This window comes from Diachasma alloeum, unplaced genomic scaffold (assembly GCF_001412515.2).
Source record: "Diachasma alloeum isolate Michigan unplaced genomic scaffold, Dall2.0 Dall_scaffold_00302, whole genome shotgun sequence".
Classification (NCBI taxonomy): domain Eukaryota; kingdom Metazoa; phylum Arthropoda; class Insecta; order Hymenoptera; family Braconidae; genus Diachasma; species Diachasma alloeum.
Genome location: NW_021680441.1, coordinates 1,354,226 through 1,378,374, shown reverse-complemented (window position 1 = coordinate 1,378,374; position 24,149 = coordinate 1,354,226). Strand labels below are relative to the sequence as shown.

Sequence of the window (24,149 nt, the reverse complement as noted above, 5' to 3'; positions counted from 1 at the left end):
CCTCAAATCACGTTCCAACCTGAGTCGCTAGCTGCCCACGTTTTGTTGTAACCCGAGATAAATTCTCAGAACACATAGTTATACAAAACGATAATAGCGTGCTTATTGTTAGAGTTCCGTAACGGACGCGGAACGCTTGAATATTTTCAAAACTAGCCCCGAGTAGAAGTAGTTTAGGATGTTGCAGTGGGTCAATTCCTCATTTCCCTCTCGCAAATAGAAAACATGATTCACGAAACATTTTAATTGCTCCTAAAACTATTTTCAGAATCCAGCGAATTGTTTGATTAATTTCAAAGTAGATTTATATCGATTCAACTCATATGGAGATGAGGATTGAGACAGCCGGAAGAGGCCACCCCCGCGATTTCCTTAACCTGCTCGACGCACCACTCCATGTCCTTTTTTTATAATCAGTATTATATCGTGTGCGAATACCCGTGGGATGCGAGATGGGCCGCCCACGGTGGATATCCCCGGAGAGAGCAATTACCCATGTTAATCCGCATTTAATCTACTAATCTGTTACATCAGAGTCTCCCTAACTTCTTGGACATTAAGGAAGCTCCGCCCCCTCGACCCCCTCCGCACCCTCTCGCGTGCCCACGTGACAGAGATGCGCATGCGCATTAACGCTCTGTTGGTCACGCTATGAGCGCCGCGCCTCACTTTTTCCGATTTTTTAAATCCCAACTGCAGTAAAGCCTCAAAAAAATTTGATATCTCATTTTGAAGTGTCTAGAAGCCCTATCAATGAAAATATCCACCAAAAATATGATAAATAGTTAGATTTTCAAATTTTAATTCCAAAACTCCGGGCCGTGTCCCACTGAACATAGTAAATCTCATGGATTTCTTCAAGTATACGATCTAGATAACTCTGGATTTTTTCAGATTTTCCCTAGATCTTTCAAATTTATCATTGTGTCGATTAACGCTGGTGCGGCGTGGCCAACGGCGTTTGTAACTTTTACACGACTAACAGAGTGTTAAGGTATTTATGGCGTGGTCAAGAGGGTCGAAAAAAAGTCAAGAAATTGATGATATTTTTTTATACATTCTTTGATTGTTTCAAAACTTCGATGCAAAATCCCAGATAGCCTAGGAGAATGGGTGAAGCATAGAAATTTTTCTGAAAAATGCATTTTAACACGGGCTCTTATGGGAGTTCGGAATAAAATATTAAATTTTTTTAAAAAGTCACCATTTTCCGTAAATTTTGCATTTGGGTGGAGCTGTCAAGGAGGATCATAAAAAAAAATAATCCAAGTGGCCTAGGAGAATTGTTTAGAAGGGATAATTAAAAAGCTCATGAAAAACAGGAATTCTGCGTGCGCAACTTGGAATAACGTAAGCGCGGCAAATACAAATGGAGTTGTGATGATACACTTCGCTATGGGAAGGAACATAACAGCTGAGTGAATCAGTGCTGCCAACTTGTACTTCGAATGTCACGACGTCTCTCTTTCATTCCATATTAATTATTTTCCAATTATCCAAAGGACAAGCTAGAAAAATAAAAGAAGGCTTGAAATATGCGGGAAAAAATAGAAAAGCTATTAAAAAACTTTTCGAACACAAAAGTGGTTGAACCAGATTGAAAATCTGTAATTGAAAGGTCGTTTTTTTTTGTTCAGCGATTGGTGTTCTGTGAGAGAACAATAGATTCCCCGCCGTCTCAACTCCTACAGTAGAACTGGCGGAAGAGTTCCACCGGGAATTATAGATTATGCATTAAACTCCCATTCCCTCAGCACTCATACATGCCCACCCCGCCATGAATACTTTGAATGGCCATGAGTTCCAGCCTCATATTCCCAAAAAAAACTAATTCATCAATTCAATTTCCAGTGACGGGTATCACGTGTTACTGCGACGGCCACTGCCCCGATGATCGTCAGAATGGTACGTGCGAGGGTCGCCCGGGCGGTCACTGTTTCTCCGCCGTCGAGGAAGTATGGGATCGTGATCTTGAGGAATGGGTTCCCGAGTTTTCATTCGGCTGTCTGCCCCCCGATGAACAAGGTTTCATGCAGTGCAAGGGCAACCTAGTGCCCCACCTCAGATCGAAGACGATCATCTGCTGTAACAACACGAATTTATGCAACAAGGACATTTTCCCGGAATACACGCAGCGCCCCACGCCGGCACCAGACCCAATCACTCTGGCGTCAGGTGCACCGCTGATCGTCCTGGCGGCCTGTCTCTCCATCTGCCTCATCGTATTCTGCATCGCCATGATCATCATCTACAGGAGATACCGGAGGAAAGAGCGTGGACCTTGTCTGGTTCCGTCATCAGGAACTCTGAAAGACCTGATTGACCAGAGCAGTGGATCAGGATCCGGTCTTCCTCTCTTAGTCCAGAGAACAATAGCCAAACAGCTTGCACTGTCCCAGTGCGTGGGTAAGGGTCGCTACGGGGAGGTGTGGCTGGCCAGGTGGAGGGGTGAGAAGGTAGCAGTGAAGGTCTTCTTCACCCTCGAGGAGGCCTCGTGGTTCAGGGAGACTGAAATCTACCAGACTGTTCTCATGAGACACGACAATATCCTCGGGTTCATTGCTGCTGATATCAAGGGGACTGGATCCTGGACACAGATGCTGTTGATCACGGATTATCATGAGAGGGGCTCACTGCATGACTATCTTCAGACAACTGTGCTGGATCAACCGAGTTTGCTGGCGATATGCTTGAGCATTGCGAGTGGAATTGCTCATCTTCACACAGAGATATTTGGTACGAGGGGAAAGCCTGCTATTGCTCACAGGGATATCAAGAGCAGGAATATCCTGGTCAAGAGGAATGGAGAGTGCGCTATTGCGGACTTTGGTCTTGCCGTTAGATTTATAAGGTGAGGATTTGTTTGACGAGTTTTTATAAATGTTTATAATTTTATTTATTTATTTATCTATCTGTTTATCCTTGCCATATATACTCCATTCGAGTTTTTACGTATTTACGGTTCCATGGGCCGTTTTTCTCGCCAACCGTGTCGCATTGTGCCCCAGGAGCTATACCCCGCGTACAGACTCTCCTGGTGACCAAGGGAAACCATGGAAAACCTTGGTCGACACCGGCGTCTGTCGATCGAGCTTCGTCGGAGAATGTGTTCCGATCACTTCTCCGATGATTCTCGGTGTTTGGTCTTCCGTTCGGCGGTTTCCAAAAGATTAAAAAATCCCAATTACCCCACGCAGGACTCGAACCCGCGCCTTAACGAACGATTTAACCACTTCGGCCACCATCGCCGGTGAATTAGCAATTTGCCTCCGAGTGGCTTCTCTTTTTTGCCATTCTTATTTTACTATTCTCTTCTTCTATTTTTTCGTGTCATGGTACTATCAACAATTGAATTGTCATCAAAATTTTGCGTATTCTTTCGTTCTGCAAAGAATTCTACATTGAGAACCTCTCAAGACTCGAATTCGTTTTCAGTCCGGGTTTAATCAAGGTTCAATTAAGGTTTAATCAGTGTGTAACCGGGATTTAACCATGGTTTATTGAGGATTTAGCCAGAGTTTTTTGTAAAAATTTCAATTTCTTCGAATGAAAAATTAAATTTTGATTTTAAATTCAGTAGCTAAGCGATAAACCGGTTTAAGTCGATTTACACTATTGGCCAGTTTTTAATGAATATCTCGGAACCTAAGGAACATAGAAATTTTTTTGTAATAAACTTTTTTGTAGCTCTCGATTCGCTCTATAAAAAAGATTATAATGAAAATTTCGCTATTTCTCTTGAATTCGGAGATATTCCTCGAAAACTCAGCGAAGAGCTAAGTCGACTCAACCCGGTTTAACGCTTCGCTATTGAATTGAGACTTTTTGGAAAATAAAGACGATTGTTTTTTTAATCGTTTTCAGTGAAAGTGGAGAGATAGATATTGCCCCCAACACGAGAGTTGGCACGAGACGATATATGGCGCCTGAGGTGCTCGACGAGAGCCTGAATACAACGTCATTTGATGCCTTCAAAATGGCAGACATGTATTCAGTGGGTTTGGTCCTCTGGGAGATATGCAGGAGATGTGTCACTGGTGGACGAGTGTCCACCGCTGAGCCCTACGCCTTGCCCTACCACGACGTGGTACCCAGTGATCCTGATTTCGAGGACATGAGACTGGCTGTGTGTGTCAAGAGGTTACGACCTGTTGTGCCCACCAGATGGGAAAATGATCCGGTAAGTGTCAATCAATTTGTGAAGTCGATTTTTCACATCTCCATAAATATGAGGATATCTCGGGAACGAGTGAATTTAAAGGAAAATTCCATACGACATTTTTTGCAGAGAATTGAATTTCCCACAAAAAATCTTTTCTGACATTTTCTCTTGGAACCAATCATTCTCGAGATAAATGGCATTGAAAAGATTTGAAGCTCATGTTCTGTTGTTTTTCCCTTTCAGATTCTCTCCGCACTGAGCAAAATAATGACAGAATGCTGGCATGGTAATCCAGCAGTTCGTCTGACAGCCCTCCGAGTGAAAAAGTCAATGTCAAAGCTCCACATTGACAATGCCATTAAAATAGTTTAGTCTCCCTCAGCAGAAGAAAAATCCATCAATTATCATTAATTCTTACTACTGTACATAATTTCCGAGAGATAATTTTTTCGGTCTGTTGAATACCCCCACCCCATGTAAATAGTCCCTCCTCAATTTCCCCGGTGTACATAGGGTCAATAACAGACTGCAGCCAGAAGAAGACTGAAGATTTACGAGAAAAAAATGATAATAAAGCGAAAAAAATAGGAATGCGTGATCTGAGATGTTGGGTGTGATGATAAGACGATTAATATCATGAAATTGTTCTTTTCTAATTGGAGGAGACGATTGTAAATAAATGAATCAGTGGGCGAGTGGTAAAAGACGAAATTTTTCTAATTCTCAATTTTTTTTTCCATTTTTACCACTCGATTGCTGAATTAAATTTGTAATTGAAAATTTATCGTTTATTTTCTCAGTTTTGGTACCGAGAAAGTAATAGTTTGGCATATCTGTAAATGAACAATAAGAAATGACACGAAAATAGAACAATTTTGTTTAATTGTTACGAAAAATTTACGATTGATTGAATATACGGTTAGTTTTAGTTTCGAGTGGATCAATGCCAATTTTCCAATAATTGGCTGTTGTTAATTATGTTGATAATTTTCATCTTTCTTAAAAAAGAAGAAAGCTGTTTTTTTTTGTATTTATAGATATAGGAAAAATTGATTATGATGAATTGATGAGATTGACACGCAGAATAGTTGAAAAATGCAACTGAAATATCGACAAATCAATGAATGATGGATACTTTGAACCGAGAGTAATCAAATTTATATTTTTAATGAGTATTAAATGATATAAATTTTTTCAAACGTTGGGTCTGCTCATTTCAATCCCCAAAATGATCATTAATTATTAAACATGCATTCATGACATGACTTACCCCTTGCATCTTCTGGACGATATCGTCCTGAGTTACTCCAGACGATTGCAATCTCGTTTTCATCACTTGGCACTTCACATAACTAAGTCATTGAAGCACTCAATTTTAATTTTAAGACGTGATTTTTGTGATTTTAATCATTACAACACTGATTCAATTGTCTCGACAACGAAAGAGATGAAGAGAAAATGTCAAGACATTTTTTGTAGAAAATTAAAGCTCCGACAAAACGACATCTTCTAATGAAACAAAGGTGTTTCAATTTGTATCATTAGGCCCGAAAAAACCGCGATTCTAACCTCGCTTCGCTCGGTTCAATGAACCCTTTCCGAACATAAATGCACTTCTAACTACAATTCTTCGTAAATGAACAGGCCATCTGACTCTCGCACAGGCTCAAAACGGTCAACAACTCGAATCTAGGGTTAAACACGTTTCTCAGCCATTGCACCTTTCCCACGACAGGATTTTCATAAATCGCAGATGTTCACTTGACGCTATTTATCCTCCACTGATCAACAACGTATTGTCACACTCAACTTTACACTTTTCGAGAATTTTTAATAGTAATAAAAGCAACCGGCGTCCGTCCTCGTCAGACTCGCGTGACTCCGCCATCTTGACTAGCTCGAACAAAGCATGCTGCGCGCGCACCTCGCGTACCTCTCTTCCCGCTTTGTGAATTTATTTATTTTCAATCATCTCGAAATGAGAATTAATTAACAATTTGGAAAGGTTTACCTGACTTTAAACATAATTTGAGATGAATTATGGAATAAAAAAATTAAAATATTTTATTAACTGTCCCGGTTGAGGTTGAAATTTCGTAAATTCGGGGTTTTTAGGGTTTGGCGTGACTTCACGATCGTTTCAATTTTTTTTAACACGTGCTGGGGTGGAGTGAGGTTGACGTTTTTATTGGCATGTTCATAGCCTCGAAATTAGATATTCTCCATCTATTAAAAACGTATTGTCACTCTCAACTTCACACTGTTCGAGGAATTTTAATAGTAATAAAAGTAACCGGCGTCTGTCCCCGTCTGACTCGCGTGACTCCGCCATCTTGACTAGCTCGAACAGAGAATGCTGCGCGCGCACCTCGCGTACCTCTCTTCCCGCTTTGTGAATTTATTTATTTTCAATCATCTCGAAATGAGAATTAATTAACAATTTGGAAAGGTTTACCTGACTTTAAACATAATTTGAGATGAATTATGGAATAAAAAAATTAAAATATTTTATTAACTGTCCCGGTTGAGGTTGAAATTTCGTAAATTCGGGGTTTTTAGGGTTTGGCGTGACTTCACGATCGTTTCAATTTTTTTTAACACGTGCTGGGGTGGAGTGAGGTTGACGTTTTTATTGGCATGTTCATAGCCTCGAAATTAGATATTCTCCATCTATTAAAAACGTATTGTCACTCTCAACTTCACACTGTTCGAGGAATTTTAATAGTAATAAAAGTAACCGGCGTCTGTCCCCGTCTGACTCGCGTGACTCCGCCATCTTGACTAGCTCGAACAGAGAATGCTGCGCGCGCACCTCGCGTACCTCTCTTCCCGCTTTGTGAATTTATTTATTTTCAATCATCTCGAAATGAGAATTAATTAACAATTTGGAAAGGTTTACCTGACTTTAAACATAATTTGAGATGAATTATGGAATAAAAAAATTAAAATATTTTATTAACTGTCCCGGTTGAGGTTGAAATTTCGTAAATTCGGGGTTTTTAGGGTTTGGCGTGACTTCACGATCGTTTCAATTTTTTTTAACACGTGCTGGGGTGGAGTGAGATTGAAGTTTTTATTGGCATGTTCATAGCCTCGAAATTAGATATTCTCCATCTATTAAAAACGTATTGTCACTCTCAACTTCACACTGTTCGAGGAATTTTAATAGTAATAAAAGTAACCGGCGTCTGTCCCCGTCTGACTCGCGTGACTCCGCCATCTTGACTAGCTCGAACAGAGAATGCTGCGCGCGCACCTCGCGTACCTCTCTTCCCGCTTTGTGAATTTATTTATTTTCAATCATCTCGAAATGAGAATTAATTAACAATTTGGAAAGGTTTACCTGACTTTAAACATAATTTGAGATGAATTATGGAATAAAAAAATTAAAATATTTTATTAACTGTCCCGGTTGAGGTTGAAATTTCGTAAATTCGGGGTTTTTAGGATTTGGCGTGACTTCACGATCGTTTCAATTTTTTTTAACACGTGCTGGGGTGGAGTGAGATTGAAGTTTTTATTGGCATGTTCATAGCCTCGAAATTAGATATTCTCCACCTATTAAAAACGTATTGTCACTCTCAACTTCACACTGTTCGAGGAATTTTAATAGTAATAAAAGCAACCGGCGTCTGTCCCCGTCTGACTCGCGTGACTCCGCCATCTTAACTAGCGTGAACAAAGAATGCTGCGCGCGCATCTCGCGTACCTCTCCCCCCGCTTTTTCAATTGATCTATTTCAATCATCTATTGAAATTAGAATTAGTGAACAATTTGGAAAGGTTTACCTTGACTTTAGACATAATTTGAGATAAATTATGGAATAAAGTAAGAAGGGAACTGCGAACATATGACAACGCGCCATGTGACAGTGAGCATGTCACTGAGACATGCCTCATTTTCATGTCTCATTTTTTTTCGCCATCAATACATTGATGGCGCGCTTCCGAATGGACTGAAATATTACAAAAGTTTATAGCTACACAGCACTAACTACCAGCAAAAATTTCCGATTTCGTCGAAACGAATATTTTGAAAAAAAAAATAAATCGCAATCTGTCGTTTGAATTTGAATCGTTTGAATTTTGTTAACACACGTGCTAGGGTGAGGTAAGGTTGGGGCTTTTGTTGTCGTGTTCATAACCTCGAAATTAAGTTTGAAATATTGTGAGCGAAAAAGAGATGATTGAGTTCTTTACGGTTCATTTTTCATTGTTCTGAGGGGTAAAAATGGAGGGAGATTCCAGTGATAACGATAATTACTCGATGAAGTGTGACGATGATCCGAACGACAAGGATTTTGACGTTAACGAGTTTGTGAACCAGAGTGGAGACTCTGATGATGACGACAACCAATGTGTGAGTGAACGCAAAACCGTTTTTTCTGATTGATCTAACGAGTTTGTGGATTTTTCGGGGTTTATTTTATTATGGATTTTTTGGGATTTGTTCTCAGGAGGAGGAGGGACAGAACGTCGAGGAAGACGAGGAGGAGAGCGAGGAGACGGTTTACCCTGGAGGGCACAGATTGAACAAAAAGTTCTTCTGCATTCGTTATCCTGGAAATGTTATCAATGCTGACAGAGCTGTGGAGACACTAGGGGGGATTTCAGGGATTTCCACAGTGAGTGGTTAAATTAATAGAAATTTTATTCCATTCATTAATTTACTCATATCAAACGACAACAAAATATGTCCACGGAATTTATTTTAAATTTTCTGCAGAATTTTCACCCAAAATTTTCTCCCAGAGGCACTAATTCTCGAGATGAAGTCACTTATCAAAAAAAATTTCCTTGCTTTTGAAATATTTTGACACTTTACTTATCATTAAAATAATTAATCCTCCAATGATTCCCCAAAAGAATTGTCAGTTTTATTCTATTAATTCATTTATTTACTTTTTCAATTATGAATTGTTTTTTTTATAATTATATTTCATTGTTTTCTACTCAATCTCCACAATCTTGTTGAATAATTCGAAAAGATCTTCAAAAAAATAAGCGGGAAATTGCTCTTCTATTACATAGAATACACTTATTTTTGCTAATAAATTAGCAATTTATATTTAACTTCGACTTAATGGCATTAACCAAACATTTGAAGCTATGATTGAATTCATTTGAAATATCATATTCAAAAATATTCCCGGAATTCTGATTTTCAAAAAATACAAAATTTTTGAAAATTTTCAAAGAAATCAAAATAATGATTATTGCTATCGCGTTCATCGTCGAACTCGGTCAAAAGGACATCCAAACAAATTTTTGAAGGCATTATTCAATTAATTTAGCATATTTTTTTTAGTTATCGTGGAACAAACGGTTTTCTAAAAAAAAAGAAAATTAAAAAACTAATCAAAGGATTAAATTTTATTCTACGGGGAGGTATTGTTGATTTTAGAAAAAAAAAATTTGAACATGAAATATCTCAAAATACCGAACAATTTCGATTGGAGAATGTTTTTAGGGACTCCCCCAATCCCCTAAAAAATTAGCAACCCCCTCGGATGTGTACTTGGAGGTAGTAAGGGAGTAAAAATTTCGTTTTTCGCGATTTTACACAAAAAAAAAGTTTTGAACATGAAACATTCAAAAACACCAAACAATTTCCATTGGTGAATGTTTCTAGAGACTCTCCCTAGAATTGGTATTGTAGGCTCAACAGTACCTACATTTTAGAAAAAAGATTCAACTCCATCCATTCATCAGGGAAAAATTAAAGAAAAACTTTATTACACACGTACACACGTACGGACGAGGTCTAAGAATGGCATTTTCGGACTTTTCGGATCATACTGGGTCGACATAACACAAAAAATCCAAAACTTAAACTTCAACTCTTACAAAGTTTCCATTCAGAATCCAAAATTTCAAAGAAATTAATTCCAGGCGATAACGACATCAAATCGTCGCCTGGAACTTCGATTCCGTCCCTCAGACGGTTTTTGCAAGCCAGCCTGTGGGGATCGTCACCCAGTGTCGGGTTTCCTCCTCAGGATCCGCATAAAGAAGTCCAGAGTAGATCAGATAACAAGAACAAATATAGAGAGCTCATCGCAAGCTCGAGGCCACGAGTCAGCGATGCCAAAGGACCCCTGTAGGCCAGCAATCGAGGACGAGATCGAGGACGTCACGAAGTACCTCCGAAGCTCCTCGATCGACCCAGAGGATGCCCCGAAACAGAACCCATCCCCTGGACAAACTGATCCGAAGAAGAACACTTCGAAATTCGACAAATCAAAGTGCGAGGATCTCTCTGGGGCCCTGGACTATCGCCTCCCCAAGCTGAAGATCCTGGGCAGGGTAGACACAGAGTTCAGGTTCACGAATTTATGCGATTTTCAGTACCTCCCGGTGACGAGGAGCTTGAAGGATCCCAAGGTGAACGAGTGCATCTACGAGAAAATTCATCCTGTGGGGATTCCGCCTTACAAGTGGCTGGAGAACAAGGTCCCTTACTTCTTCCCACCAGCCGTCTTCAGCAGGATGGATACCGTACAGAGTTTCCCGTTGAAAACTGATGTCAAGGAGTCTGGTATGGTTGAATATTTGGTGACGTTCTTCCCCCTGTCCGTTATTTTTCCACGTCATGAAGTGAGAAAAATTGACAATCTTCCCAGGGACCCAAAGTTTTCCTCCAATTTCTCAGAAGTATTCTTGAAATTCACGAAAAAATCATGGTATATCCCTGTAACAAGTTATGGGAATGTTTAATCTCGTCGAAATAAAAATAGGGCAAACAGGCCAATAGCTGGACTCGAGCCAATACCTGGACGATTTCACCTTTTGTTGAATATTCGACAAATAATAGAATAAAAATTGTGCGGATTATTTTCATTATCAATAATAACACTTATGTATAATCATGTGATGAAGTTTTTTTTCGAAATATCAACATTACAGCAAAGAAAAAATTAAATATTCGGGAGGTACAGCGCTGGGTGGCGTGGGGCTGCAATTTGCTAAGTATCAGTGACAAAGTGTCGTGGAGAAATTCACGAAAAAATCATGGTATATCCCTGTTACAAGTTATGGGAATGTTTAATCTCGTCGAAATAAAAATAGGGCAAACAGGCCAATAGCTGGACTCGGGTCAATACCTGGACGATTTCACCTTTTGTTGAATATTCTACAAATTATAGAATAAAAATTGTGCGGATTATTTTCATTATCAATAATAACACTTATGTATAATTATGTGATGAAGTTTTTTTTCGAAATATCAACATTACAGCAAAGAAAAAAATACAATATTCGGGAGGTACAGTGCTGGGTGGCGTGGGGCTGCAATTTGCTAAGTATCAGTGACAAACTCTCGTGGAGAAATTCACGAAAAAATCAGGGTATATCCCTGTAACAAGTTATGGGAATGTTTAATCTCGTCGAAATAAAAATAGGGCAAACAGGCCAATAGCTGGACTCGGGTCAATACCTGGACGATTTCACCTTTTGTTGAATATTCTACAAATTATAGAATAAAAATTGTGCGGATTATTTTCATTATCAATAATAACACTTATGTATAATTATGTGATGAAGTTTTTTTTCGAAATATCAACATTACAGCAAAGAAAAAAATACAATATTCGGGAGGTACAGTGCTGGGTGGCGTGGGGCTGCAATTTGCTAAGTATCAGTGACAAAGTGTCGTGGAGAAAAAAAGTTCTCTTTCGAAAGAGTCAGATGTGGGAAATAGCACAATATTTTCAGGAGAAGAATAACATCCCGAAGATTAAGGATCTATTTGGCGTTGTATTTCTTCACATTCAATTTTGAAAAATTCACAAGATTGTGTAAACTGGATGAAACTTCTATATTCCTCCAGACCGTCCATCTATTGGCCCTGGCGTCCAGTTATTGGGGATTTGGGCGATATTCCATTTTTCCCTCATTTCATTATTCTTCTCTTCATTTTGTCCACTTCAAATTATTGTTTTTCCCTAATTCATATATTCTTTCAGGTCTAGATCTCATTTTTTATTCATTCAGCTACTTTATTGATTTTACATCCTTTAATGAAGTTCAATATTTCCTTAACCGTCCAGCTATTGGCTTGTTTACCCTATAAATTGAATGTCCTTTCATCCAGGTCAAGACACCACAATTGGAAAGACAAGAAAGCGTCGTGCAGGTCTCTCCAACTACATCCACTTCACCACAGCAACGATTCCCACAGGTCCCCCGAGAGGCATCGAGACAGCGATGAAGGTGAAGTTCCTGAACATGAATCACCTCGAGAAGCTGAAGGCCCTCTTCGAGGAGAGGCCGATCTGGTCCAAGAATGCATTAGCCTTCAAGACTAACTACACTAATGAGCAGTTGAGGATTCTCCTCCCATCCTGTGCGTACTACTTCCTGACTGGGCCCTGGAGAATCATGTGGACAAGGCTGGGGTACGATCCGAGGAAGGACCCCTCCGCCAGGAAGTACCAGACCCTGGATTATCGGTTGAAATCCATGCACGGACTGGAGCAGAACGTCAAGGGCAAGAGAACTTACTCGAATTATATTCTTCCTTACAAGTCTGCTAACAGCGCTAAATCTAGGACAGCGGTCCTCAGGACTATGGATCTGGAGGGGGGAGTCGCCAAGGGGACCACCAAGTCTGATAATATTTATATTTATCGTGAGGGGACTATTCCACCTTCGAGACAAATGTTTTATCAGGTAGGCTGAATGATCGCTTAATTGATGACGACAACATTTTATAAATCAATTTGTTAATTTACTGGAGACAATCGAACAAATAGGGGGGAAATTCATTGTTCTATGTATTCTTCTCTCTCGTTGGGTTATGAGGCCCAAAAATATTCCATCGAGTTGTTCACATTCGTAGAGTGGGATGAAAAGAATTGAGGATGGTCTGAAGATGATGAGTAATTTGTAAAGAAGTTTGAAAATACGAGGTGAGTAACAGCTGACAGGCCTGGGCGCCGCCATATTGTTTGCGCACTTCCTCATGTGGCTTGCAAGATGGCGGCGTCCAGAACTGTCAGCTGTTACCCACATCGTATTTTTAAATATTTTTTGGAATTACTTATTTTTTTTAGAATGAGAAAAAAATGATGAAATGTCGTATGACATGAATGAGGGCTGAATGATCACTAACTGAAATATTAATTGATGATGACGACATTTTATAAATCAATTTGTTAATTTGCTGGAGACAATCGAACAAATAGGGGGGAAATTCATTGTTCTAAAATATTCCATTGAGTTGTTTACATTCGTAGAGTGGGATGAACAGAATTGAGGATGGTCTGAAGATGATGAATTAGTTGTAAAGAAGTTTGCAAATACGAGGTGAGTAACAGCTGATAGGCCTAGGGACTGCCATATTGTTTGCGCACTTCCTCACGTGAGATGCAAGATGGCGGCGTCCGAACCGGCCAGCTGTTACCCACCTCGTATTTTTAAAAAAAATTTGGAATTGTTTATTCTTTTTAGAATAAGAAAAAAATTATGAAATGTCATATGATGTGCTGGATTGAAATTATTTTAATAATTATCTAGGATTGCTGGTTAAAGGTAAAATTGTAATTCTGTTTGTTCAGTACTGTGATGTCTTGTCAGAGGAGATACAGGGGATGCTGGATAAACTGCCAGACCCATTACCAGGGACCAAGTGCCACGAGAAAAGAGGATGGCTGCCAGGTGGATTCAGTGATCAATGCAGAGAAATAATAAATCGACAAGTAAAAGCTGTTTTGAGAAAGAAAATGAATATTCCTGAGGATCGTGAGTGCATCCCAACTCTTTTATTCATGATCATGATCTTGAAAATTGGAAATTTGTTAATTAATTTTGATTTCAGACCCAACAACTCTTCCCAGGAAACGAAGAAGCAGGTTGAGTATGAAATTACCCTTTGGAAGAGGTGAGAAACGTCGAAAACTGGTGGAGAAGAAGAACTCTGGGGAAAAGAAAAAATCTAGCAATTCGTCAAACGAGTCTGACCCAGACTGGGAAGACACTTAATCAACAGAATCATCAGCAAATATTAAAAATAATCTCATTAATAAATTTTTCAACTGAATAAAATGAATAAAAACCAAATTTTTGTTTTTTCAACTTTTAATAACGATTGAGATATCAAAAATTGTGATTAATTTATTTAAAAAATAGTCATTTGTAGGTTTCATATAATCTATAGAATTTATATAATTTTTTGTGAAAATTTTTTTCAAGTGGAAGAGATGAATTTTTGACGAAAAAAACTCTGAGTGTTGAAAACTCAATTATTCAATCAAAAATTAATTTTCAAGAGGAAAATAAATTTTAACTACAAAAAGTTCACTTTTCCCTCGAACAAAAAAGGAATTTTCCACAGTAAAAATTTTTTTCTGTCGAGGAAAAAAATTTACAAACGAATTCCACGATTGGTGCTTGCGATATAAGCGAGTAATTCTTGTGAGTCTTCACAAACGAATGGTTTTTCATGGTAACAAGCGACATCGTGCCATGCAATACCATCGTTGTAAACATTATTGAGTACAGACAGGCAGGATTCAGTGGTGCCATTGATGTCGAACTCTGCATTGTCAGGTTGACGCTGCTTCTTATGTCCAGTCTGGGACCATGGGTTGTAGCCCCATCCCGCAGGTGATTGGTTGGTGGGTGCCATCTTCTCGCGATTTGCTGACCAGAACCAGCCGTACAGGGATTTTGGCTCGAGATCGCGACGATTTTCGCAGCCCTTGAAGTCACAGAGACGACCTGAGGTCCAGATGTAGGGTACGTCATCTGGAAAATTCGACATTATGAATCAATTTGTTGAACGAGGAAACCGACGGAGGTGGCTGTATGGTTGGAGTGTGGGATTGGCATGTGGGAGACCCGGGTTTGATTCCCGGTTGGGGGGGGGGGGGGGCAAAATTTGTGACACTCTAAATCTCACGGTTTCATTGTCGAGCGGAAGTCTCGCAAGAGACGACTGTACCTGGGCAGGTTTTTCCCTCAAATGAGGTTTTCCCTTGTCCTTCGATGAATGCGGTCCAGGGGTTTGGGGGGTGGGAAGGGAACAAATCGTAAAGACCCGAAAGGGTATACGAGAAGAAAAAATTTAAAATTGTGGGAGGAGGAATCTTTATTCCACGAATTGGTCGCCCTGGTTGGATCATGAGGCCCAAAAAATATTTCATCGCAATTGTTCACATCCCTAGAATGTGATAGAATAAGGCAATGATGGTCTGAGAAAGATAAATAATTTTTAAAAATGTTTGAAAATACGAGGTGAGTATCAGCTGACAGGCCTAGGCGCCACCATATTGTTTGGATACCTCTACTCATTGCAAGATGGCGGCATCCAGAATAGTCAGCTGTTAGCTACCTCGTATTTTTAAACATTTTTAAGAATTATTTGTTCTTTTTGAAATGAGAAAAAATAATGAAATTATGTGAATGAAGGCTGAATAATCACGAACTGAATGATTTATTGATGGCGACGACATTTTATAAATCCATTTGTTAGTTTGCTGGAGACAATCGAAGAAATAGAAGGGGAAATTCTTGGTTCAATGAATTCTTCTCTCTCGTTGGGTTGTGAGGCCCAGAAACAATTTCATTCTGTTATTTACATTCCTAGAGTGGGATAAAAGAATTGAGGATAGTCTGAAGATGATGAATAATTTTTAAAGATGTTTGAAAATAACGAGGTGAGTATCAGCTGACACGTCTAGGCGTCGCCATCTTGTTTGGATACCCCTCCTCATGTGACTCGCAAAATGGAGGCGTCCAGAACTCAGCTGGAGTCAGCTGTTACCCACCTCGTATTTTTAAAGATTTTTTGCCATTATTTATTCCCTTCAGGATGGGATAAAATAATAGAATATGAATTTACTTTGTTGAATGAGCCTGAAGATCATGTTATTTTCCTCCTGTGTCTCGATTGACACCAGGTCCATGCAGTACTCCCTGCAGATGTTTCGGGCGTCCAACCAGTCAACTTTAGCGTTTGCATGAGCTGGCACATGACTGCTCAGGAAGTAGTTGTGCCCTTTAAAGTTGAATTCCTTCGGCCCTGATGATTAAAAAAACAAATTAAATCTCTGGCTGATTAATTTCGCAATTATATCCACGATGAGATGTCAGGAGTCATATTTTCAATAAAGATAATCTCTCATCAATGCAATAATCAACCGAAAACCCTTGAAAAAAATTCTGAAATTGTCATTTTTCAATCGAATTTGCAATAAAAATGAAGATAAACACTTTGCAACATCGAGACACCCATTAATGACAATTCATCACCCTGTATAGGTCACAGGTTGTCGGCATGTTGCAACATAGATCCATTCTCTCCGTCTCATCGTTAAAAAACGAGAAATAAAAAAAATCAATTACTCAAGAAACTATCCTGACTAATTACTTAATTGCCGTCAAATTAGCGTCAGAAATGCCTCAATAAAATCTATACCATCTCCATAAAAAACCTGATCGATATAAATCATAGGGACATGTTTAAAATAAGTCAATTGAAGAAGAATAAATTAAACAAATTGAAAAAAAAAACGATTAAAAATCATGGAACAACTGTGAGTGGAAGACGTTTAAATTGAAAATGTCAACTGTCTTGTTTTTATATTTTTTTTCCAAACTCATCCATGATTGCCACCGTCAGCAGCTCGAACATCATTGCGAAATTCTGCATCTCCATGCGAGTCTCGAGACCTGAAAAACTCGGTCGGGAGTTTATCCATGACATAATCGAATAATTCAATCAATGTTTTCTTTAATTCAATCTTAATCAACATTGATTGTGGGAATAAAAAAAATATATTTTTTCCAGTGATTTTTACGAGAGGAAGAAAATAGCGAAAAATCTCTAAATAATTGTAGAAAATTTAAATGTAGTAGTAGTAGTAGCAGTAGTAGTAGTGTGTATTTATTGAATATATACGAATTACAAAATTCAAGATGCAAGGGGGATTGGGAATTACATAATATGGATACTTTGCACGTTCCAACAAAGATAAAAATGATTTTTTCACAGCATTTCCGTCTGTTAAAAATAAAGTTAAACTAAAAGTCAAAGGAAATTTGAAATCAGCCAAGAGACAGAAAAAATAAAAAAGATCGAGAATCGAAGATACGAAGTGCAAATATGTAAATGTCGTTCAAACAATCAACATTATTTATGTTCAAGATGTAATTATAATTTTCCCTGGTAGAATAATTGGGCTGGAGCCAGGGTTGGATGTAGTCAGTGCGAAGAGAATATATGCGAAACAGCTCTTAAGTAAATGACAGAAGGTTTCAGGCTCACCCTGTCTGCATCCAAAAATTCACAATTTTTTCCTTTTCACAATTTTTTGAAATTGTTCAAATTAAATGAAAATTCTTTCATCGTAAGAATCATTGCGCATCACTGAGACAGTGATTTCAGACTTCACGTAGATCCTTGTAGATCTCCCTCCGGATAACAAAACCCATGAAAACCTCGAGAAGGAGATAAAAATCCTCTCATTGTCTTCATTGTTAATTTTTCATCAACTCCTCATTTTCTATATTTTCTTTTGTCTAAAAATCCCCCCTGGGCTCGGGCACTCTTGCGATAATGCTTCCGGGTATTGCCGCAATCTCGAATAAAAAGTTTGACCCAATTGACTTAATTGATCGTAAATCTCCTCTCGTCTTCTCAAATCGGTTTAAAAATTTTTTCCTCTCCGAGTAAAAAAAATGAATGGGAAAAATTGAGCTACTCGACAATTTCGAAATCCCGCGTTCTCGAGGGATATTTTTTTCATCAGTGATCATGGTAAATCATCACGTCAGATAATGATCTTCACTAGTGCATTGCGAAATTTCTTTTTTTCTGACAAAAAATCTGTTTTCTGAAATTTATTTATTCATTTTTTTCGATAAGTTGAATCATTGAAATAATTTTTCGTGTCATTTTTTTATTTCTTGTGAATGCATTCATCATCGAATCGTCGATTTACTATGAAAAATAGAGAAGATTGATAAATCGATTTTTTGGTCCATTTTTGACGATTGGAAATGAAAAAAATTATTCTTTTTAAGTCAGAGGGAAAGGTAATCCATGTAAGATCATTAGTGGAGTTGATTGCGGAGTCTGGGACGGTTGTACATCCGTAACTCGGTGCCGTGAACAAAGTCGTAAGGTGAATTACGAAATAATTCTGGATGAGGACGTTTTAAAGCGACTGGAAAAAGGTACGAGAGGGAGTTGTACTGGGAGAATACTAATACTCCCACGGCCCGTGAAAAATACCGGCTATCCATCAGCGTTTCTCTCACGTTTTTATTAAATACCAGGGGAAACTGCCATTTATCCATTGAACCAGAGCTTCAATCGATTTTAAACGATTTCAAATTCAAAAATGTAAAATCTAAAGATTGCGCATTTTCCAATGTAACAAATCATTCAGAAAAAAATTATAAAAAAATACTGATATACAGAAAAAATTATTTTAAAAATACTGATGTAATATACTTCATCGACCTGACATCTCCGAATTTTTTCAGATTTTTCCATTGAAATTGTGCAATAAAAAAAATAGTACATATTCAATCAAATTTTTAATATTATTTTCAACAATAAAACAATTCTTCGAATCCAACGCCAATTTAATGTTGATGCGGACATATAAAAACATCTAAAAACCATGCGTAAACAATGAAAAAATCCGAAAACCCGTAGAATCCGATGACGAAAAAGGTCAAGATTATTTATATTGAAAGTCGTCCCGAATGCAGACTGAAGAAAAAAAGTAATGACACTCGTGACTAGCCTCGTCTCCACAAAACCGCACGATTCGTCATCCCAAAGGTTAAAATATTTATGATTTCCTCCATTTCCATTTTTAATATCAAAAGAATTGAGAAACCGGGGGAATTCCACCTTGAAACAAAAAAGCCCGCGAAGGTGAGAACGAGAAAAAAAAACCAGCGAATCTTCATGTGGACAGTTTTTAGAAAGTTAGTGATGCTCGAAGATGCGATTCACATTGGTAATTTTCGTAAGGCATAATGTGATAATAATTGTTACAAAATAATTGCACGAGAATGAATAAAGTCAAGGGAGATGGATAGGTCAAACGACCATAGAACTTTCACTCTTCAATTGGCCACGAACAAACAACAATTTTTCAGTGGGTAAATAGTTATTTTAATACTTTCTTCTATTGTTCATTGACATCGACGAATAATTTCAGTTGAGTAATGTCTCCTTATTGATGTTTGAATGCAATAAAACGACAACAATCATTCATCATAATTTTATATTTCAAGTCGCATAAGTCTCGTAAGTCTTTACAGGCTTATCAATAACAACTATAAGACATATTAGACACCCTTTCAACCTTTTACGAGTCTCATAAGTCTCTTAAATGGTATGAGACTTATTAATAACAACTGGGAGACGTATTAGACACCCTTTTTAAGAGGTAATAAGTTTCCGAAGTCTTATGAATGCTGTGAGGACTCAAGAATAACCCTTAGGAGACATACGAGAGTTGGGCGCGCGTACATCAGACTAATTCGGTTTGTGAGACTTATTCGCAAGTCCCATCAGTCCCACACAGGTTGTTCAAGAGTTCAATTGATCGGATAATGACTCAAATCTTTACAAGTCCCACAAGCAACTGAAACTTATGAGACTGAGATAAGTCTCATCAATACGTCTATTGCGTCTCGTAACTGCCTTCAATGAGCTTTACGTGGCCAATACACCTCGCAGAGTCCAATTACAAGTCTTAAGAGCGACAATGAGACTTATGAGACTGCGCAAGGAGACATACGAGACCCGATAAGTCTCATCAGTTAGAGAATCAGATCCTATGAGCCTTCTAAATTGGATGGAACTTTTCAGAGACAGTTGAATATAATCATCTAGTCTCATAAGCATTCATGCGACTTGGGGAGAACCGCGGTAGAACGCGGTCTTCGTTGATATCTCCTGACCAAATAGTCCGATTTGAATGAGTGAGGGTTCATTTTACAGCTTGAAAAAATATATTGAGACTGGAAGACAAATAGTAGCTGCGAATTTTTTCTTGACGCATGTAAATATTGACATTCACATGGTCCCAGAATTTACGCTCATGTTTGTACAGGCGAAATTTCATCATTTCTTCCCGCGTCGAAATCAAATTAGAGAAAAAAATCCCTTAATCAAGTGTTCGTCGTTCGGGATTGATGGAGAGACCTTAAATACTTGAATCAACGGTTCAATCGGTTTCGCGTTATGGTAATATGGGTTACGTGAATATACACCGGGTTCGCTTCGTGGTCTGAATTCAATGGGGGGAAAGTGTTACAACACGATGAGAATATTCTTGAGGCGCTTTCGATGGCGTCTGCCATGGGATTTGTTTCATGATTTTTCTGACCTTCAGATATTCAATGTCTCAATCATTATTCAGTGATTATTTATTATAATATTTAATCTCTTATTTTTATCGTCGAGGTCGGCTTTATTTATTTGTTTATAATTTAACGTTTTTAAAATTTATTATTATCACTTTTGTCATCATTGGTATTATTTTTAGCTTCATTCACTGAAGATTTGAATCATCGATTTATTTAATGATGAGATGATGAATTAACCGTCGCGTTTTACATGAAAGGCGTCAAGATTTTTTTTTCGCGTCTTTCAAGCCGATGACACCGATACGAAAGTGTGAAATTCCCGAGGCTATTATTCTCCTCTCCTCCTCAAAGGTGTCATTAGGATAATTAAACGGCGGTTTAGTAGTTATTAACAAAGTGAGAACTAAAACAAAATTTAATTCGTGTCAATCAAATTTTGAATAATCGGAGAAAGCGCCAGGCGATTGCCAGATTTTTTTGTTTATGGTTAATTTATTTCGAATATTTTTCACCTAAAAAAATCGTCATTTTTGATAAAAATATTGCTTTTATTGAAAAATAAAATGATATGTGTTTGTAAAGTAAAGAATTTTTCTGGGGTTTTGAGAGAGTGAAATTTTTTTTTAAAGTGGAATCATTTTTGAAATTGATTTTAAGGAATTTTTTAGAACAAAAACTTACGATTTGCGCATTTTTGGGCAATAGGCAAAGACAGAAATCGTCCGGGCCGATTGGTATGGGGTCTAGCTTCCTTAATAGCAGCATGAACACAAGAGGCAACAGCCAGTACGACCACTAAGGCCAGCTTCATCTGAAATCCCAATTTTCAAAATCCAATATCACCACAAGTTTCATCAACAAGAGAAATCACCACAGAATAAAAACCAAAAAATTACATCACTTTGAATTATGAACAAATGTCAGCAATTATCGAACTCACCTTCGTAGGAACAAAAAAAAAAATATATCGGAAGAGGGGGGGGGAAAAACTCAAGAAGAATGAAATTATTTCTTCTTTGAGAAGAGAACACAAGAGAAAATCCACTCGGAGGAATAATGAGGCGAGGCTTTGGTGAACGTCTGGTTATATAGACGTGCCGTGGGGTACCTCGCGGTGGGGCAGAATGGGCATCATTCATGGGGGCCTTCCCAGTGGGCCGCCTCGGGGCGACAGACGTCCCATGATTTTGATACATAACAGAATGGAGGGAGAATAAAAAAAATTGTTTTCACGACTTCAAAATTTGACAGCTTTATGATTTCGCGACTTCACAGATCGATAACTTCGTTGATATTGTTATTTTATGACTTTATGACGTGACGATCATCGATTTATGCGACTTTACAACTTTAATATTCAATGGATTCGGTCTTTACGACTTGACCACTGGAAAACTTCATGATTTTACGACTTTATAATTTAGAGACTTCATGACTTTATCATTTCATGACTTCACGACTTCAAAACTTTATGGCTTTATGATTTTACATCACAAGCATTGATTATTAGAAAAAATAAATTAAAGAGAGAAAATTTTTATTGAGTCGCTCTCTAATTATTATCCGTAAGGTTAAAAAAAATTGTTTTCAAGACTTCAGGACTTGACGGCTTTATGATATCATGACTTCACAGATTGAAAACTTTATTGATATTGCTATTTTTTGACTTTATGACCTGACGATCATCGATTTATGTGACTTTACAACTTTAACACGGGATCAATTCACTTTTTTTCGACTTGACGACTTGAAAACTTCATGACTGTACGACTTTATGATTTCATGACCTCACGACTTCAAAACTTTATGGCTTTATGATTTTACATCACAAGCATTGATTATTAGAAAAAATAAATTAAAGAGAGAAAATTTTTATTGAGTCGCTCTCTAATTATTATCCGTAAGGTTAAAAAAAATTGTTTTCAAGACTTCAGGACTTGACGGCTTTATGATATCATGACTTCACAGATTGAAAACTTTATTGATATTGCTATTTTTTGACTTGATGACCTGACGATCATGGATTTATGTGACTTTACAACTTTAACACGGGATCAATCCACTTTTTTATGACTTGATGACTTGAAAACTTCATGACTTTACGACTTTAATATTTCATGACTTCACAACTTCAAAACTTTATGGCTTTATGATTTTACATCACAAGCATTGATTATTAGAAAAAATAAATTCAAGAGAGAAAAATTTTGTTGAGTGGCCCTATAATTATTATCCGAAGGGTTTAAAAAAATTGTTTTCACGACTTCACAACTTGACGACTTTATGATTTCACGACTTCATGACTTCAGAACTTCGCTACTTCGAAACTTTATGGCTTTATCATTTTACATCACAAACTTTGACTGTTAGAAAAAATAAATTTGAGGGAGAAAAATTTGAATTACTGTATGTACCCTCAGTGGATGTTAACTTCGTCTCAAGGCTGTAAAAACCTGATTTTTTTAAAGGATTGATTCACCTCTCCGTGATTCCTGAGATGTTTATCAGGTGAGATCTCCGAAATTCGGGGATTATGGTACCTGGCGCCGGGGCCGGCCAACAGGTGACATAACTCCACGTGTATCCTTCTCAGAGATTGTCAGGATTTTCTCGGTTCTGAGTGACTAAAATACCGTTGAAGATTCTCTCTCATATTCTACTGAAATCCCGCGTTTATTTATTTCGTCGGAAAACTGTAAAAATTCAGAGGTTTTATGTGAATTATTTTGAGGATATCGCTGAAACTATCGAGTCTAAAAGAAAAAGTGCAAAAACCTTTTTTAAGGACAATAAAATTCTCTACAAATAATCTCTTCTGACATTTTTTGGTAAATCTCTGCCTCACCCAGATATTCTCCATCGAAAAAAATCCCAATCCATCAATCTAGAAATCCACAAATTGAAAATTGAAGTTTTATGCGAATTAAGTCGTGAATATCTGCGGAAATATTGGGTCTAGAAGAAAACATCATAAAACCTTTCTTATAGAGGATGAAATTCTCTACAAACAGTACATTTTGACATTTTTTTAAATCCCCTTCCTCACCGAAATAATCTCCCATGAACAATATCTTCTCAATCCATCAATCTAAAAATCCACGAATGGAATTTCTCGTTATGATTCTTTCAATTCTGCTCCTTTGTTCACTCCATTAGATGCATCATATCATCATCAGAAAATTCAGAGCAGCCTCGAGGATTCATCCCTCATTCGCATAATTACCCAATGAGGTCAATGAGAGAACGAGCATTCATTATTTCCTACTGAGAATCATCATTTTGCATATCACTTTCACCTCTGCGACAAATACAATAAAAATTCATGAGAGTATCAGATTACTATCTAATCGACTAGATGAAATGCGTGAAATTCTCGTGAAAAAAAAATTCCGATTTTTTTTCGAGAGAAAATAGCAACAACAATTTGTAATTTATAATAAATTTTTCAGTTTCGATAGTTGGCCACCAATTAATTATGAAAACGAATCGACACGTTTGGGTATTTCTCAATTAAAAACGAGGGTCAATGGGACTGATCTTCGAAATAAGGCACGTGACGAATATTCATCTGCGGAGGCACGGCGTCGACCTTGCCATACACGCAAATCTCGTTTCTTCGTTTTCGCAATTGCATTCCCCCCTTTTTTATCCGT

The 24,149-nt window shown here is 37.8% G+C and overlaps 3 protein-coding genes across 3 annotated transcripts in view; 2 read left to right on the top strand and 1 right to left on the bottom strand.

Moving 5' to 3' along the window:
• Positions 1 to 5,361, top strand: part of LOC107039591 (bone morphogenetic protein receptor type-1B) — a 9,685-nt gene extending 4,324 nt beyond the window's left edge. Inside the window, exons 2-4 of the mRNA XM_015259302.2 lie at positions 1,852 to 2,851; positions 3,865 to 4,180; positions 4,406 to 5,361. Coding sequence (XP_015114788.1) covers positions 1,852 to 2,851; positions 3,865 to 4,180; positions 4,406 to 4,534 — 1,445 coding nt within the window. The 3' untranslated portion in view covers positions 4,535 to 5,361. The remainder of the gene's footprint in view (positions 1 to 1,851; positions 2,852 to 3,864; positions 4,181 to 4,405) is intronic.
• A 2,942-nt stretch (positions 5,362 to 8,303) lies between these two features.
• LOC107039612 (general transcription factor 3C polypeptide 5) lies at positions 8,304 to 14,191 on the top strand. Its single transcript, XM_015259326.1, has 6 exons — positions 8,304 to 8,521; positions 8,619 to 8,786; positions 10,054 to 10,699; positions 12,254 to 12,831; positions 13,719 to 13,902; positions 13,979 to 14,191. The coding sequence occupies exons 1-6, from the start codon at positions 8,393 to 8,395 to the stop codon at positions 14,140 to 14,142; spliced, it is 1,869 nt and encodes a 622-aa protein (XP_015114812.1). The 5' UTR covers positions 8,304 to 8,392; the 3' UTR covers positions 14,143 to 14,191.
• A 111-nt stretch (positions 14,192 to 14,302) lies between these two features.
• Positions 14,303 to 21,531, bottom strand: LOC107039613. The gene is made up of 4 exons (XM_015259327.2): positions 21,437 to 21,531; positions 21,178 to 21,307; positions 16,004 to 16,183; positions 14,303 to 14,907 (listed from the first exon to the last, which is right to left on the bottom strand). Exons 2-4 carry the CDS (start codon positions 21,305 to 21,307, stop codon positions 14,525 to 14,527), a joined length of 693 nt encoding a protein of 230 aa, XP_015114813.1. The 5' UTR covers positions 21,437 to 21,531; the 3' UTR covers positions 14,303 to 14,524.
• Positions 21,532 to 24,149: the final 2,618 nt, after the last annotated feature.

Coding starts and splice junctions, on each gene's coding strand:
- LOC107039613 (XM_015259327.2), bottom strand. CDS start 21,307: ATGAAGCTGGCCTTAGTGGTCGTACTGGCTGTTGCCTCTTGTGTTCAT. Junction 16,184..21,177: donor TGCCCAAAAATGCGCAAATC/GTAAGTTTTTGT, acceptor TTTAATCATCAG/GGCCGAAGGAATTCAACTTT. Junction 14,908..16,003: donor CTTCAGGCTCATTCAACAAA/GTAAATTCATAT, acceptor CGAATTTTCCAG/ATGACGTACCCTACATCTGG.
- LOC107039612 (XM_015259326.1), top strand. CDS start 8,393: ATGGAGGGAGATTCCAGTGATAACGATAATTACTCGATGAAGTGTGAC. Junction 8,787..10,053: donor GGATTTCAGGGATTTCCACA/GTGAGTGGTTAA, acceptor AATTAATTCCAG/GCGATAACGACATCAAATCG. Junction 13,903..13,978: donor AATGAATATTCCTGAGGATC/GTGAGTGCATCC, acceptor TTTTGATTTCAG/ACCCAACAACTCTTCCCAGG.